Source organism: Schizosaccharomyces octosporus (genome assembly GCF_000150505.1).
Source record: "Schizosaccharomyces octosporus yFS286 unplaced genomic scaffold supercont6.2, whole genome shotgun sequence".
NCBI classification, from domain to species: domain Eukaryota; kingdom Fungi; phylum Ascomycota; class Schizosaccharomycetes; order Schizosaccharomycetales; family Schizosaccharomycetaceae; genus Schizosaccharomyces; species Schizosaccharomyces octosporus.
This window is the reverse complement of record NW_013185620.1, coordinates 3,781,593-3,798,027: the sequence shown is the minus strand read 5'-3', so window position 1 is coordinate 3,798,027 and position 16,435 is coordinate 3,781,593. Positions and strand designations below refer to the sequence as shown.

The following is a 16,435-nucleotide window of genomic DNA, read 5'->3' as shown; positions in this document are numbered from 1 at the left end:
CTGACACTACCATACTACACAGTATGTAACAGTCTTCACAGGTAGCAGGAATTAATTATTTATATGGAAGAATTTAACGGAATGGACTAAATCACGCGAATTTAAATGTACTAATAAATAAAAATTTATTCATATCTCGCCGAGATCAATTAGTAAAAATTCTCAATAGTGTTGAAAAGCGTTAGCAAAAATCCACCATCCTTAGTTTGAAGATGTTAGCTCATCCATTAAAGCAAGTTGATGTGTTTTCCAAAGGTGGGTTTAATGGAAATCCAGTAGCGGTTGTTTTTAATGCGGACGATTTATCGTCAGAACAAATGCAAAAATTTGCCATATGGACGAATCTCTCCGAGACTACATTTGTACTCAAACCAACTGTTCCTGAGGCTGATTACAGACTTCGTATCTTTACACCAGGAAATGAATTGCCTTTTGCAGGACATCCTACAATCGGTTCAAGTCATGCTGCCATTGAAAGTGCTGTATGTGTCCCGAAAAATGGGAAAGTCGTACAGGAATGCGGAGCCGGTCTCGTCCCTATAACGCTTACTAGAGGGGAGAATGACGATATAGAATATGCTTTTGAACTATCAAATGTTACGTCGTCACAAATTTCCGACGAAGCAGCTGTAGCTATATTGAACTGTCTTTTCGACGTAAAGGATCATATCCAAGAGAGGGGGAAATGGAATCCAGTGTTGATGGATGCTGGTCCAAAATGGCTTACCGTTGAACTCCAATCTGCCAACCAGGTTCTCGATTTGATTCCCGATTACGGCACCATGGCCAAGCTTTGTAAAGAGTATGGGTACACTGGTGTATATGTTTTTGGAAAGCATCACGGAGATACGCATTACGAATCTAGAGCATTTGCTCCAGCAATTGGCGTTCTTGAGGACCCTGCATGTGGCAGTGGAGCCGCCGCTTGTGGGATGTACGCTTCCCTTTTTAACAATAAAGACGGAGAGTTGGGAAATGCTTCCAATGGAAAACTTAGAATATCTCAAGGCTGTAAAGTCGGTCGTCAGGCAAATCTGAGTGTACAGACGTTTATGAACTCGGATGGTTACTCGACAGTCAAAGTGGGTGGTTCTGCTACTACATGCATTACGGGCTCTGTTTTAATTTAAAGTCATTGATTTCTCGTCTTTTCGTCTGAATTTTGTTTCAAACACCAAAATTATAATAAAAAACCCTCTGTAATCGTAACAAAGGCAATTCATCTACAGGGAAGAAATGCTTTTCCTTTCATCCATTATAGTCTACGATTCAACAAAACTCTGCAATCTTTTCTTTACATGCATTGGACTATATAAACTATGATGATTCTGAGCTATTCTTCATTTACCAATACCATCACAACCTCCCATTCTTTTATTTACTTACTTACCGGACCTCAAACTCGTCGCGCTAAAACAAATGCCGGTAACAAGAGGATGTTGTAAAGAGGTTAGATAGGTTAGATAGGTTACTGCTACTCTTCCATGGATCTACTACCCCCACACAACACATATTACCCCCATTCTTTAATGAAAGCACTACAAGGAATACTGAAAGCCAGTGCAGTGCTTTAAAGGATAAACAATCCATCTAGCATTGTTCTAAGTAAACAAAGCCTATTGATGGTGGGTTTTTAGAGAAACTGAAAAATTGTATGGATCCTTAAAAAAAAGTCCCGTTAAATTGAAATGATGGGAAAGACCTTTTCTTTAGCACCGCTCTTTTGCACCTTCGCCTCACCCGCTCTAGACAACAGTTTCGACTCGAATTAAATTATGCTTTTGACGTCGGGTCCTTCTTAAGCGCCACCTTATCTCCACACCATCAACGTGGAATGACGCAAGTGACTTGCTTTCATGATTGAGCTATGAAAAGCGATGAGCCTTTTTAAAAAAAAAAAAAAAAAGAAAGAAAAAAAGAAAAAAACACGAGAAAATGAAAGAAGAAAGATGATTTTTTGTTGTTGGAAATTCTTGTAAAGAAAGAAAAAGCGAAAAAAATATATCCAAGAAAAAAGACTCTTCCGCTCCAAACGCAAGACTCGGGAATTGATGAAATTTGTACGTAGTTCTTCCAGATAAGAAAAAGGTTAAAGTTAATAAGGTTAAGAGTCTATTCATTGGAGAGAAGAGAAAAGCGCCCCATTTTGGACTTTGTTTACGAATGAAAAGGTCAGTCGCAATGAAAAGGCATCATGGTTAGGTCATTGTTTTGTTGAGCTAAACCTATTTTGTACCAATGAAATTGTTCGGAAGAGTTAAGTCAGAGAGGTGAGGTTTGTCTTAGGTGGATTGTTTACATTGATCAAATGCGGGACATTTGGAGCATATAAATGGGGACCCATGTCCTAAATTCTTTTCCTCTACACTCACTTTACTAATATCTTTTCATTCTCTTGGAACCGACTGACTGTATTGCAATTTGTATATCAGTTACAATCCTTACCACGAAACTTATTAACTTAGAACTCAATTATTGAAACAAACCTTTTGAATCAACATGGCAAGAGAAGAAATCGACGGCACTCGTACTGACATTGTCACCCTTTCTAGCTTTATCCTTCAAGAACAAAGACGATACAACAACAAATACCATGATCAGGGTAGTAGTATCATTCGAGAAGCTAAGGGTGAGTTGTCTCTCTTACTCAACAGTCTTCAATTTGCTTTTAAATTCATCGCAAACAACATCCGTAAGGCAGAATTGGTGAATTTGATTGGTCTCTCTGGTGTTATCAATTCAACGGGTGATGAACAAAAGCAATTAGACAGTATCTGCAATGATATCTTTATTCAGGCTATGAAGACAAATGGCTGCATTCGAGTCATCGTTAGTGAAGAGGAAGAGAAGGAAATCTTAGTTGACAGCAGTGGTTCTTATGCCATCACTTGTGATCCCATCGACGGTTCTTCCAACATCGATGCTGGTGTCAGTGTTGGTACCATCTTTGGTATCTACAAAATTCGTCCTGGCAGCCAGGGATCCCTTCAAGATGTCTTGCGCTCAGGAAACGAAATGGTGGCTGCTGGTTATACCATGTATGGTGCATCTGCTCATCTCTTGTTGACTACAGGACATAAGGTCAACGGTTTCACTTTGGATACCAACCTTGGTGAATTCATCCTTACTCATCGAAACTTGACCATGCCTCATTTCAAAAACATCTACTCTATCAACGAAGGTAACACTTTGTACTGGCCTCCTAAGATTGCAGACTTTATTCACTCCTTAAAGGTTGCTCCAGAAGGCGGCAAACCTTACGCTGCTAGATATATTGGATCTATGGTTGCCGATGTTCATCGTACTATGCTTTACGGAGGTCTATTTTGCTACCCTTGCACTCGCGGTAAAGGTAAGCTTCGTTTGTTGTATGAATGTTTCCCAATGGCTTTCCTTTGCGAACAGGCTAACGGATTGGCCGTCAATGATAAGGGTGAAAGAATTCTTGATTTAACTCCTCAACATATTCACGAGCAAAGCTCTATTTGGCTTGGCAGTAAAGGTGAAATCGAGAAATATGTGAATTACATAAACAAACACTAAGTGTTATAGAGAAGTCCCGCTCTTTCCTTCGTGGTACCCTACAAACCTTCTTTTTTATTTACGATTCACTTCGTATATGTTGTTTAACAACTTTATGATATTTATGAGAAAAAGGCTTTTTGTGAGCCTCCCTTCTTCTTTGAAGTATTCCTCTTAATTTTTATGAAAATAAAAAAGTCCCTTTTTTGTTCTTGATTAAATTATCTTGGTAATCATGTGATGTGTAGTATATGATGAATCGTTGTTTTGTAATTTGTAATGTATTTATTCCTCCTTACTAGACCCGATATCTTTGAAATTTTTAACGATCTAACATTTCTATAAACTAATAAATAATAGATGTGGGTAGATTGTTTTTAACGAAATTACCTCTAAAAACAACTAGGGATCAGTGTGAAAGCAAGAGTGACAAAATGCCGAAAACCATCCAATCAGTCCTGTCAGTTAGTTATTAAGGAATGCGTCCCTTAATACTTATTTCTACAATTTTTACAACTAAGATCCTCTTTCAAGCAATAAATCACTTTTACCTTAATAATTCAAATACAATCAAATCAAAGCCCAAAAACATTTCATTAACAGGTTAGGTTCTAAAAAGTTTCAATAGTATCATTATCATAAGTGAATCATATTCTGTTCTGTGGGTCATCATCACATACTAACTTATGCCTTCAAGAGCTTTCCAATATAGTGGGCAATCTCTTCTGTAGCTTCCAAGCATCGCTTCGCGAAGGGAGCCATTTGAATGAACCCATGAGGAAGATCGTCGTTATAGATGTAAACTAAATCATTTCCGGCAGCTGCCAGTTTGCGAGCGTATTCATGAGCAACATCCCGTAGCATGTCAAATCCGTCATTTATCACCAAAGCTCGAGGTAGGTTGCTAAAGTCTTTTGCATTTAGAGGGGTTACGTAAGGTTGAGTATAATCGACGGAAGGTGGAAGTAAATGCCACAAGAAACTGAAAACACCAGCTGTTTCTACATATTCACCAACTCTGTTCTCCACAGCAGCTTTTGTTTCAAACGGCATCTTTGTCTCAGGATAAATAGGTATTTGTAAAGCGACTTTCGGACCACCTTCGTTGCGCAGCTTTTGCGTTATGGAACAGGTCATATTTCCACCGGCTGAATCACCTCCAATAGCAATACGTTTCTCATCTACACCTCTATCTTTTGCATTCTTAAAAAGCCACCTGACGACGTATTCGCCCTCATTCATTTGAGTAGGCCATTTGTATTCTGGCGCTAGTTTATAGTCAACGTTGTATACCTGACAACCGCTAATTTCTGAGAAAATTCTCATGGCATTGTCAAATTGATCAAGTGTGCCTACTGTATAGCCTCCCCCATGTAAGTATACTAATGCTGCTCCATGAGCAGGACCGGGCTTCGAAGCATGGTATACTCTTACGGGGATTGTGCCGTGAGGCCCACTAAGTCCTAAATGCTCAATTTTTCCTATCTTGTATGGATTTTTTGTAACGAAAGCGTCGTGTTCGCTTCTCTGTACTTCCAGTGGTTGATGCGAGCCTAAAACAGGGCCATGGCGAGACATCCATCCTGCTAATTCCGAGTCCTTAGTCCCTCGTTCCACCTTCGTTGGGAGGTTGTCCCGAGTGAATATTTGTGAAGCTCCTGGCATGCTGTTGTTGTACAATTCGAAATGCGATCAAAAGTATTTTTCTCTCTCTCAAGCCTATTTCTGTTTCATTTGTACTTATACGATCAGATGAGTAAACGTCATGAAGTAGTAATACATTTATTGTATACGTTTTCGGAAATTACCTGTCAAATTGACCATATTAAATTGTTACATAAAGAATATCATGTGAAGAACGGCAAAGAAAAAAGCCACATAAAGAATATATCCGTTTATTCAAATACCTTTAGAGATGTACGCTTTTTTATACCAGGTACGTAAAGTTATGTAAAGGTCAAACCTCTTGAATGTTAGTCATTTGTTTGTTGGGGTATGAGGTAGTCAGTTTTGTTCAAATAGTAGACGAAGTAGAGGGTCACCATGCGTCTTTTTCTTTGTCGTTGTTTTTTGTTTTGTTTTGATTGCTTTTTTCTTTTTTTTTCTTTTTTTTTTTAGTTTAATAATGCTAAACTAATTTTACTGTATGTCATCAAGTTTCGTTGTAATTAATAGGGAATATGTAGAAACGCAATCCAATAAGTTGGACAATTAGCAAGATGTGGTAATAACAATTCTATCGATCTTGTACATTTCTGTTAGACTTCTTCGGTTGGGTCTTCGTTTATTGGTTTGGAATTCCAAAGAGGATCTTTAATGCCGCGATAGATTCTGTATAAAGCACCAGGGTACACTGTGAATGTCAGAAAAGTACTAAACATAAAAAGTTTTTATCCTTACTCGTTTCCAGGATTGCTAAAACATCTGCAATGGCAGCCATGGCATACCAGAATCCCTTTGGCAAGTTATCAGATCCCTTGACATGTTTTGTAAATGCCGAGATGAAAGCAGGAGCGCCTATACAAGAAGTAAAACAAAACGATTTTAAACAGGCTACAATAAATTTTTTCTTCCAGTATAAAGCCATTTCGAAAGAAGCTAGAAGTTAGCAACTGTAAACAATACAAATTACTTACAGGTCTGGTATAATGTAACAGCGCTAAACGACATCAAGGAAAGAACGAAAAAATTTGGAGAAGAAATTAACCATTTTAAGGGGAATAATAGTCCCATGTACGAAAAAAACAGAGGAATGGGACATAAAAGAACCACATAAGTTATTGTCATCAGAACAGCAACTAAAATATCGTTGGAGTTTTTTATACAATCTATCGTTTTTTTTATTATTAGTTATTCCATTTGGTCTTCTTTATGTTCCTTACATGCATGTGATTCAATGGATCCACACAGAACCAAACCGATCATAATCCAAATCCATCGAGGAAGGTCGACAGGTCTTTTTACAGGATTTAAATGGTGCATATAATCTTGTAAGTATGAAACAAATATTAGAAAATAAAGAACAGTCATAAAGCATCCTAGGACCCAGTGTTTAGCGAATACAATGGCATCTCTCGTTTGTCCTAAGGTTGCAGTTAGTATAACAGGGATTCATTCTCTCCAGAAAGAGTTCTCAGTTACTACTTACGAATTCGAAGCGCCGTAGAAGAAATCAATGCAATGCTATAGATTCCCCAGAAAGCAATTTGAGACTCATTACTGACGAAAAAAGGACCGCGGTCAGAATAATAAAAAGAAAGTAAATTAATAATAGCGTAAACGTAACCAACTGCAATCGTTACAAAAAAATGAGTAAACTTGGTATCATTTTGATCTGAATTTTCGTCTGGATTATCTAGTAAGCGTGTTTGCTCTGACGGTGCAGGACTAGAATAGTGACTATTGGAACTCATTGGAAATAAAAAAAACTATTGTTAAGAATCATTTATTTCTTGTTTTGATGATGGTTTTGGTTGAACGCAACAAAGATGATCCCATGTCAACAACCCCTTCTTAAATAAACAAAGCAGCAAGGAGCGAATAGGAAGAGCTACATAATTACATATAAACAAGACGTGCTACCTGTGGTTTTTAAGCTCTCATAACTATGAAAATGAAACAAACTCTCATACAAAGAGTTGTTTTGAGAATTCTTGGTAGTTTTGGACTGTCAATGTAAACAATAAAAGAAGTTTTAAAACCTGCCGAAATTCGTTACGGGAAAAGGTAAACATGTATTAAGTTAACAAAGAACAAAATCATTAAACGAGGTGGGATACAAAACATTCGCTAAATATAACCAAATAATCATAAAAAAATTAAACGGGAAACAAAAAATATGTAAATTAAAATCATCAAGGAAATACATTTCAGAAAAAGGCTATCATTTTCTTTATAACCTTTTGAAATGAACCGGCTTCGGACGTTTGTAGTTTTTCATCCTCTACTTGTGCTGGTATCACACAAGCCAAGTCTGTTTCGATATCCATATTTGCGGAGGTTATAATTGGAGTTCTATAAATAACTTTGTGAACAGTAAAGAAAAGAAGGAAAATGACTGCTGATAAATAGTTCATAAAAAAGGAACTAGCACTCGGCTTCCCATTTAGGGGACTAACCGAAACATAAAACTCAGCTATTAATATCAAGCAAATAAAGCCAAAGGCATACCAGGCGGCTACTATGCCAAACGGAGAACGAAATCCAATCTGACTTAAGCTACGCTGCTGATGCTTCATAGCAGAGCGGTAACGAATATAGGCGAGATTGATGCTTCCCCAAGTAAAAAAAGTGCCAAGACCAGAAAGAGATAAAAGCCAGTTAAACACAGTTGTACTTTTTCCCGTTTCTACTAAATATCCCAAAGGCATAAATAAAAATATTAAAAGAAGAGAAGTAATAGGTCGGCCAGAACGATCTACCCAACTAAAACATTTCGGGACAAACCCGTTACAGCCTAACGAATGAATGGCGCGACTTCCAGCATAGACCATAGCATTTGCGGAAGATAAAACAGATATTAAAATGACAGCATTTAAAACTGAAGGTAAGGCTTTTATATTAGCGTCTTTAATTGCTAAGACGAACGGACTGGCATTTACTCCGCTAAAAGAAGTGAGGCGGGAGTCGGAACCGCTGATGAGAAGACTTACAACGAACAGAGAAAGTATATAAAAGATAGTTATACGAAAAAAAGTCTGACGAACAGCCTTTGGGAAAGCCTTGGCTGGGTTATCAGTTTCAGCAGCAGCAACACCTACGCATTCGGTACAGGAGAAAGAAAACGCTGCTTTTGTGAAAACTGAACAGAATCCTTTAAATCCATTTCGAAAAGCATTTTCTCGAAACAATTCGGTTCCTATATAGCCTCGATGGTCTGTGGAGACACCGCCACAGTTAATGATAATGCCAAGTATGATAAAACCAACCATGGCTGCAACTTTGATGGTCGACATAAAAAATTCAATCTCACCATAGACTCTTACGCCAAACATATTTATAAAAATGAGAAAGGTTATGAAGACTGTGATCCATATTCCTGAATTAAGGTCGGTCCAGTAACGCATCAACATCGTACCAGTAGTAAGTTCAAGCGGAATCGAAGTGAGAAAACCCATAGCATAGTTGCAGCTCAAAGCAAATCCCCAAGATTCATCAATGAAACGAGTGGCATGTGTAATGTAACTACCTCGAGTAGGATAGGCCACAGATAATTCACCGAGATTATACACGGTAAAAAAAACCAAGGTACCGACCAGGATATAGTTAATCAAGACAGATGCACCACCCCCAGAAGCTAAAGATTCGCCACTACCAACCCAAACGCCAGTACCAATAGCTCCTCCTATAGCAATCATTTGAATATGACGAGCTTTAAGTTTTCTTTGTAGGCCATGTTCAGAACCAGAATCAGATGTATTAGCTAGACGGAAACTATTAACGAAATTGAAAAACCAACCTTTTGGTTGGACAATATCTACTTCACCAACTTGAACTTCGTAGCGTTCATCAACGACAGCCGACTTCTTTACTTCAATTCCTTCATTTGCTTTAGAAAAACCATGACTTGAATAGGAATGTAATTCCGCTTCAGGTGAATACTGTGGAGGTGAAAGTGACGAGCCCATTGCAGAATGCTTCAACCGAGACAAATTGTTTAAGAAAAGGCTTGTTTTTTAGCAAGAGTAAAAGGTCAATGAAGAGGATTTTTTTCAGCAAAGTATATGCTAGACAAAAAAGCAAATAAAAAAGAATCTCAAAGAAATGATGTTTCGAAAAAAAAAGCTAGTACAATTGTATCTTCCCATTTTGCTGTTTCTATTTGCCTTTTATATTCTCTCCGTGGCTGTCAGGATTCACATAAATCATTTCCATAGTTGTAGATAGTTATTATCAAACATCCTTAATTGCAAATGATAATTCAAGCATTTTGAGAGACTTTGGGCTCTCTAAAAAGAATCCTCCAAGATAGATAGAACCATTCAAGACTATCAGCTGATGTAAATAGCAAAAGAGCGGCCTGGCGACACATTGTAAAGTGATGAACTGCACACCGTATATAGAAGCTTTGTCCCCAAACGTACATCAAAATAGACCTTACTCCATGCCTCCAGTGAACCGAGGTGACCATTGCATGGTGTGAGTTTTTACCAGGATTTTTAAACATTTTCTTATTTAGGCGAAGGGTTATTTTATCAGAAAGAATTTAAGAACACCTGTCTTTGCCGAGGTAATGCTCAGATAACGATTCGCCGAAACATGGTGATGTCCGTTTTGTAAGAATTCATTATGGAAAAGAAGGCTTCCAAGTTGTATAGGAGATTAGATTATCTACTCAAAGACGGGAACCATTGAGACAATTGTTTACATTTCATATGTTGGCTCCAATTGGGTTCCTTCACAATTTGTTTGGGACACCCTTCGTCTTCATAGATACAGCCACTCGTATTTGTCAATATTTCATAAAAATATCGCTGTAGTTAATTCAGAGTCGGCTTATCCGTAATGAGCTCCTTGGACTTAGTGGAATGCGTTCATGCTTGGTATATCAATTTAAGCAGATTCAGTAAATCCGCATCGGCTCATCCGAGATGTATCTTTGGCTGGGTAAGCACTTTTCTTTATTTGAGTGCAGAAAGTTATTATAGTAGGTTTTGTTTTTGTTATTACTATTATCATAAAATTTACTCGGATTATGTAGCTTTGCAATAATCATTATATTGGTTACGCTGTATCTTCCCCCCCCCGGGGGGGTTGACAAGTGAAGAATATGTGGATCGGAGCAACCGAACGCTTTCATAATATTTTCTTATAGTTGCGTGCGGTATATGATCAATGAATCAAATGGCAGTTGGTAAAATGGTATGTAAATTCAACCCCTTTTTTATATTTGTTGTTTGTAAATACTTTGTTCACAGCTTTACCACTAATTGCCTAATAGAGCCTCCATTAAGCTAAGCAGAGTGCAAACGTTCCTATGATACAACGAATGATGCGATGCACCTTATCTTCATAAAAAATTCAAAAAATCGGTCAGAGAGGGACTCGAACCCTCGACCTCATGATTAACAGTCATGCGCACTAGCCAACTGTGCTATCCGACCTTGTATGTCTGCCAATTATTTTAAATAATATTTATGGGCTTACCTTAACTTTAATTAATTATACTTAGATTCTGGAAAAAATATGATAAGCATTCTTGATCTTTATATTCGATAAAGAAATAGCTTAAATGTCTTACCGAATAATTGATAATTAAGAAGTGGCCGTTTGGTCTAGTGGTATGATACCATCTTAGGGTGATGGTGGTCCTGGGTTCGATTCCCAGAACAGCCCGAAATTTTTGGATCGGTATTTCAGAATCAGAACTGTGCAATCAAAAGACTGCAACAAAAGTAGTTTTTAAAGGAAGTACAGACCAAGAATTATGAGGCTTCTTTGGCGGTCCCAAAGAATGCTCGTGAATGCCAAGGACAACCATTAAATTGGGATTCCTTATGCTCGGATATTCCGATCGTTGATCACTGTGGATAAATGCAAAGAGGTAGGATGAATAATCATTCTCATGTACGGTTGAACTTAACGATTATAGTCTCGGGTAATCCGTGTTACTTCTATTACATCCTAGATCAAATCACTTTAATGTTGTTAATGAGTAACTGAAAACCTACAAAATAATTTTCCTCGTTATTTGTATAATACAAACGGATTTTAGATTTATTCATAAAGTTTAGTTCATACTCCAAATGTAGTACTCCTATCCCATCTTGTCGGCTGGGCCGATAATTTTAAGTTGATATCATGAAATCCTTCAGCCAGGTTCACTTGAAGGATTGTTATGATTTATCCAATGTTTGAAACAAGAATTAACTTCTTCAAATCCTTTCATTTTAGAATTTCCTTAGTAAGCATGAATAGAATATGCACTCAGATTTGGTCACCTATTCCAACATCTACGTTACGACAAGTTTATTAACAATGTAATCCATCAGTAAAAACTTCGAAATTTGAGTGCATTCCTCATCTTTATTGATAAATTTTACGGCCTAAATGTTTTAATCTTAAACCTGCTCAAGTGATGCTGCATTCCTTCTTTATTGTAGAAACGAGTAAATGAGTCCAATATATTCCTTTCGGTCAGCGAGACGAAATTTGCTGTTGGAAATCAATTAATAAGCAAAGATAAAATACCTTCCAGGAACGCTTCCTACCATCGATCCCTTATGATACGGAGGTTCATATGATCCTAGCGCACGGTGATCCTCCTTTCTCTTCTCGTGGTATGTTGTCTACTTCTGGGATAAATGATGGAACATTTGAGTTTAAAGAGAATGTATGGTTTCAAGTTCAAAAAAAATTGAACATTTAAGAAGCAGGTGAAAGGACTCTCACTTTTTTTTGGTCGTAGCGATCCTTGCTATCATTCTTGGATAATTCAATTGAACTGCACGAAATTATATCTTTTGCTGACTATTGATAGAGGAAAAAATAAGCTATGCAATTTTTAGCCCCGTTCTCTTTCAAGAACTTACAACCAGCTCATATAGGTTATTGCAGATTGCGTTAATCTTACTCAAACTTTAACAGCTTAAACCGATCTTCGTTTCGGTCATTCTTTATGGTATTCATGTCTTACATTAAAATTCTAGTTCATTGAACGCTACATTCCTCATGCAAGAAACTCGCAGCAGTGAAGGTCAATTACCTTCAACATCTTCAACAGTAGGTGTATATGAAAATACCATGTCAAATCACATAAGCCTTAGTCCTAACTCTGATTCCCCTGTTCAGTCTAAATTGACTCAACGTCAAAGGCCCGCTGCTAGGAGAGCACTGAGAGCGTGCACGAGGTGCCATGTACGAAGAACCAAGTGCGATGCTAGAAGACCAAGTTGCAGTAGTTGTTTGAAAGCTGGTAGGAACTGTATCATGCCTGACGGATTTTTAATGACTGAACAAGAAACCTATAGCTTGGTCTGCAGAGTTCAATGGTTGGAAAGTGTTTTATCGGAGGCTGGTATTAACGCTTCTGCTATACCTACAGGTGCTACAGTTACTATTCCGACTCTTCCTTCATCGCCTACAAACTCTGAGTGTGATGAATCCGAGCTAATATCACCATATCTTCAAGAAAAAAATCTTACAAACTACATGCATGAACTAATATTAGATTTTCCTATACCAAATTCTATCGATCTACAGACTGCGCATTCTCATGAGAACAGCCTTGAGAAGAATCATTACGTTGGGCAGAGTTCAGCAAAGATAATTGCTAACTGCCTTTCAAAAGAAGTCGAAGGAAATTGCTTTGCCATAGAGTATTCCTCAAATCAAAAGGAAAGCCCTTTTACTACTAAATCAAGAGAGATACCTTTAAGCGAATCTTTATACATGCTTCCTAATCGTGATTCTGCTTATGCAATGTTGACAGCTGTAATCCACCACTTTATATCATTTCCAATTATTAATTTGAAAAATTTTTCAGATTTATTTATCACCATTTACGATAATGGACCTTCAAGTAATACTTATCAACAATACGAAGCAAATATGTGTTTCGCGATCGGATCTTCTCTTATGGGTAGGGATTGCTCTGATTATTTTTGGAAGGCTATCCATTTCCTTTCAAAATCAAAGCATCTCTACAGTTTTGAGCATTTGAGGGAGTTACTCTACTTGGGGTTATTTTCCATGCTTGAGTCAGTCCCGGGATTGGAATCTTATGGCATCATTCGAAAAATTGGAACCATTGCTATTGCTCTAGGTCTTCATCGAGAATCTACTTATACAACGTGTGGAATTCCTAGTAGTCTTAAAGAATTGATGAGACGATGTTTCTGGTCTTTCTATGCTTTAGATCGAATAATAGCATCAAGTCTTGGAAGACCTGTTAGTATTAGTGATTCCAGCATCGATGTAAAGATGTTCTCTTCTACTACTGATGTAAAAGAAAGTCTATCTTTTGCTGACTTGAATGCAACAGGATGGAATCTTGAGTTAAGCGTTCATATTATTAATTTAAGACGGTTTACTTCCGATGTTCTGAATGAATTGTATCAGGCACATGATAATAACGAAGAGGGTGTCCAGCAACGTTTGCATTCAAGGTTAGACGAATGGAAATGTGAGCTAAGACAGTATACTGACTCTTCATTTGGAAGCACGAGGGCATATTTAGAACTGGAGTATCTGGAAACTCTTATGCTTATATATCGCTCAAAAATTGAGCTGAATAATACAGATGTCTCAGCATGTATTATTTGCTTGAATTCTGCATCTTCTTGGATTAAGAATGCCAGTATTATTCGTCAACGTGGTATCCCACAATTAAAGCCTATTATAAAAGGTAGTATAGTCGCAGTGTTTACTCTTATTTGGGCGTATCTCACTTGCGGTAAAAAAGGGTTATTTATTTTCTCACAGTCTGCAGTGGTAGCTGACATTAGTTTATGCTGGAGATCTTTGAAAGCAGCTGAACAAAGTAATCGAAAAAGTATTGCTGGAGTTATAGCGATTTTAGAGAGGCTTCAGAGCTGGGTAAGCGGAGACAAGAATTCTCAAAATCATTCAGAGATTGACATGATGACTTTTGAGGAGTTTGACATTGGTGCTCACATAAATTTATGGTTGAAAGATATATGAAGGTCCTTAGAGTTGACTTGCGGATTATATAAAATGGTATTCATATTTTCATGATGAATAGACAACAAATAACAAAAAATTGAGAAGCAGAGCTTTTAATGATACTTGTTTACTACATAAGTAAGTTATATCTAGCAAGAAACCTTTATATGGAACGTCAATTTTGTTATTAGCTTATTGTATTGGTTCATTGTACCACAGTACCACATAAGCGCGACACTATCTAAATATGAGAACTCTTGCCTAATTCGTTCAAAATCTTGGCAGCCTAGTTAGTATATACATGACAAATCCATAGTGCAGAGGACAGAAAGCTTTATTTCATGTAGCTTTTTGGACGAAATATCTTATGGTAGACTATTTTGAACTTCAAATCAGTTATCAAATGAACAATTAACTTTTATGTTAATCGTTTTACCTTGATTGGTTTTCATTCGATGCCGCTTTATTTTCATAAACGGTCAGTGTAGATTTGACATTCATTTACTAAAGTATCTTTTAGCTAGTTTGTGTTACATTATTATACCATTTTCTTTGCATAAAAATCCAGATGAATCACTTGGTATAACTTTTCTCGAATGCGGCCCAATTCAAATTGCAACCTTTTCTCTTCAGGTATCACAATGATAAGTCTGGTATGTTTGAAAGGCTTGTTATACTCATCTATCGTTTGACGCCTTCACTATATCAATGTAACTATGTTGTTTGCATACAAAATAATTTATCAAACCATGGTTGCGTTCTGAGGGTTGAAGTCTCGTACTTCAGCAAGAAATAGAACTATGAGTAAATGAAACTTATTGTTAAAAATTCTGGAATAAAAGATCAGATACCAAACGAAATTCAAAACTTTGTATTCATATAACTGAATAAATTAAAATAAAGTATTTTAACGGAAAACAAACCTGCTAATCGAATTATCCTCCACGCCAACAATGAAATTACACAATGCCGCTGGTATTGTGCGAAAGAATGACCCTTAAACATCCTATCCCAAAGATCATAAGAAACGGGTAACTATGCTCATAAAACAAAAAAGCAATCGAAGGCTGAAACCGAATTTACTGAGGTATATAGCCTGAATATTAAAACCGAAAACGGAGATCATCCGATTTGTTCAAAATAATGTTGCAATGCTTGAATACCGAACCATTGAATTACTACCCGTATTGTCATATATATCATGTATTAACTAAGCATTTTAGGAATAATGCACTGAAATTAACGGAGACGATTCTGCTTCTAGTCGGGTATCTATTGCTTCCCTCTCTGCGACATTTTTTTCATTCAGAATATTGGGTGGAACTGGACGATAAGGATAATCCGTTCCATTTCTTAGACCCGGAGGAAGTAAAGGCGGATAGGTGGTTTGGTTTAAACTCTTCGCTGCGTAGCGATTTACGCAAGTAAAAGGAGAGAAATTATGAGTGGGCGTAATTCCCCAAGAAGGATAAACAGGTGCATGTAACGCAGGCCAATATGTACTTTGGACAGCAGGAAGAAGACTCATAGAAGGTGGTCGGGACCAGGAAAGTTGTATTCGCTGCCCGAGGATAGGAAAATTATTCATCTCGTTAAGCGCGCGTTCTGCGCTATGTCGTTGTACGAAATTAATTTTAGCAAAGCCGCTATACACCTGAGTATGCAGTATCTCACCCAGATGTTCAAAATAGGATCGAAGTGTTTCAGAATTAATTAGGGGAGAAAGTTCAGAAACAAATATTGATGTATTGTTTTGGTCCGTGAATTGATTCAAGGGTTGTGGAGTACCGTAGAAACCGGGTGAATTAAGATAAGTATTTTGGTCAGATCGAACTGAGTGTACAAGAATAGGACGTTTAATACATAACGCTCCTTGCATTTCCACATGTGCTCTTTCTGCTCCCTCCGAATTATTAAGCCATACAAATGCTAAACTTGTTGATGATGAATCCATGCAACGTAAGACTCGAGCAGAAACACAGCCATACGTTTGAAATAACTGTTTGACTTCGTTTTCAGCAACTTCTGGGTCAATGTTTGTTATAAAAAGCATATAATAAGTTGGCTTCTCCCAATCAGCTAATACGTCTAATAAAATGGGGCTACCAGAAATAGTCTTTTGACCGGATAGGATAGTTAGGGCATCAGTGGCAGCTTCTGGAGAAGAAAACTCAACTCTGCATGTTCTAAGCAAAGCATAAGATTCACTATCTTGGTAATAAGTGACGGAAATAGGCGTATTGTTGAAAAGCAATTTAACTTGCTCTTCATCCATCCATTCTTCAAGATT

General features: G+C 37.4%; 7 protein-coding genes and 2 non-coding genes across 9 annotated transcripts; 4 read left to right on the top strand and 5 right to left on the bottom strand.

The window, feature by feature from the left end:
- SOCG_01118 (enhancer-RNA-mediated silencing) lies at window positions 1-2,358 on the top strand. Its single transcript, XM_013163538.1, has one exon. It carries the CDS (start codon window positions 213-215, stop codon window positions 1,128-1,130), a length of 918 nt encoding a protein of 305 aa, XP_013018992.1. The 5' UTR covers window positions 1-212; the 3' UTR covers window positions 1,131-2,358.
- Window positions 2,292-3,743, top strand: SOCG_01117 (fructose-1,6-bisphosphatase Fbp1). The gene has a single exon (XM_013163537.1). It carries the CDS (start codon window positions 2,500-2,502, stop codon window positions 3,541-3,543), a length of 1,044 nt encoding a protein of 347 aa, XP_013018991.1. The 5' UTR covers window positions 2,292-2,499; the 3' UTR covers window positions 3,544-3,743.
- Window positions 3,744-4,206: 463 nt separating this feature from the next.
- On the bottom strand, window positions 4,207-5,187 carry SOCG_01116 (acetyl esterase; the record flags this gene model as incomplete). Its single annotated transcript, XM_013163536.1, has 1 exon — window positions 4,207-5,187. The coding sequence occupies one exon, from the start codon at window positions 5,185-5,187 to the stop codon at window positions 4,207-4,209; it is 981 nt and encodes a 326-aa protein (XP_013018990.1).
- A 593-nt stretch (window positions 5,188-5,780) lies between these two features.
- SOCG_01115 (uncharacterized protein) lies at window positions 5,781-6,935 on the bottom strand (the record flags this gene model as incomplete). Its single annotated transcript, XM_013163535.1, has 5 exons — window positions 5,781-5,875; window positions 5,923-6,120; window positions 6,159-6,350; window positions 6,405-6,605; window positions 6,671-6,935. 5 exons carry the CDS (start codon window positions 6,933-6,935, stop codon window positions 5,781-5,783), a joined length of 951 nt encoding a protein of 316 aa, XP_013018989.1.
- Window positions 6,936-7,212: 277 nt separating this feature from the next.
- SOCG_01114 (general amino acid permease GAP1) lies at window positions 7,213-9,965 on the bottom strand. The gene has a single exon (XM_013163534.1). It carries the CDS (start codon window positions 9,147-9,149, stop codon window positions 7,392-7,394), a length of 1,758 nt encoding a protein of 585 aa, XP_013018988.1. The 5' UTR covers window positions 9,150-9,965; the 3' UTR covers window positions 7,213-7,391.
- A 586-nt stretch (window positions 9,966-10,551) lies between these two features.
- SOCG_16319 lies at window positions 10,552-10,625 on the bottom strand. The gene has a single exon. It is a non-coding gene; the product is annotated as a tRNA-Asn (tRNA).
- Window positions 10,626-10,785: 160 nt separating this feature from the next.
- On the top strand, window positions 10,786-10,857 carry SOCG_16318. Its single transcript has one exon. It is a non-coding gene; the product is annotated as a tRNA-Pro (tRNA).
- A 428-nt stretch (window positions 10,858-11,285) lies between these two features.
- On the top strand, window positions 11,286-14,449 carry SOCG_01113 (uncharacterized protein). The gene has a single exon (XM_013163533.1). It carries the CDS (start codon window positions 12,193-12,195, stop codon window positions 14,161-14,163), a length of 1,971 nt encoding a protein of 656 aa, XP_013018987.1. The 5' UTR covers window positions 11,286-12,192; the 3' UTR covers window positions 14,164-14,449.
- A 915-nt stretch (window positions 14,450-15,364) lies between these two features.
- Window positions 15,365-16,420, bottom strand: SOCG_01112 (U1 snRNP-associated protein Usp109; the record flags this gene model as incomplete). Its single annotated transcript, XM_013163532.1, has 1 exon — window positions 15,365-16,420. The coding sequence occupies one exon, from the start codon at window positions 16,418-16,420 to the stop codon at window positions 15,365-15,367; it is 1,056 nt and encodes a 351-aa protein (XP_013018986.1).
- Between the last annotated feature and the right edge of the window lie 15 nt (window positions 16,421-16,435).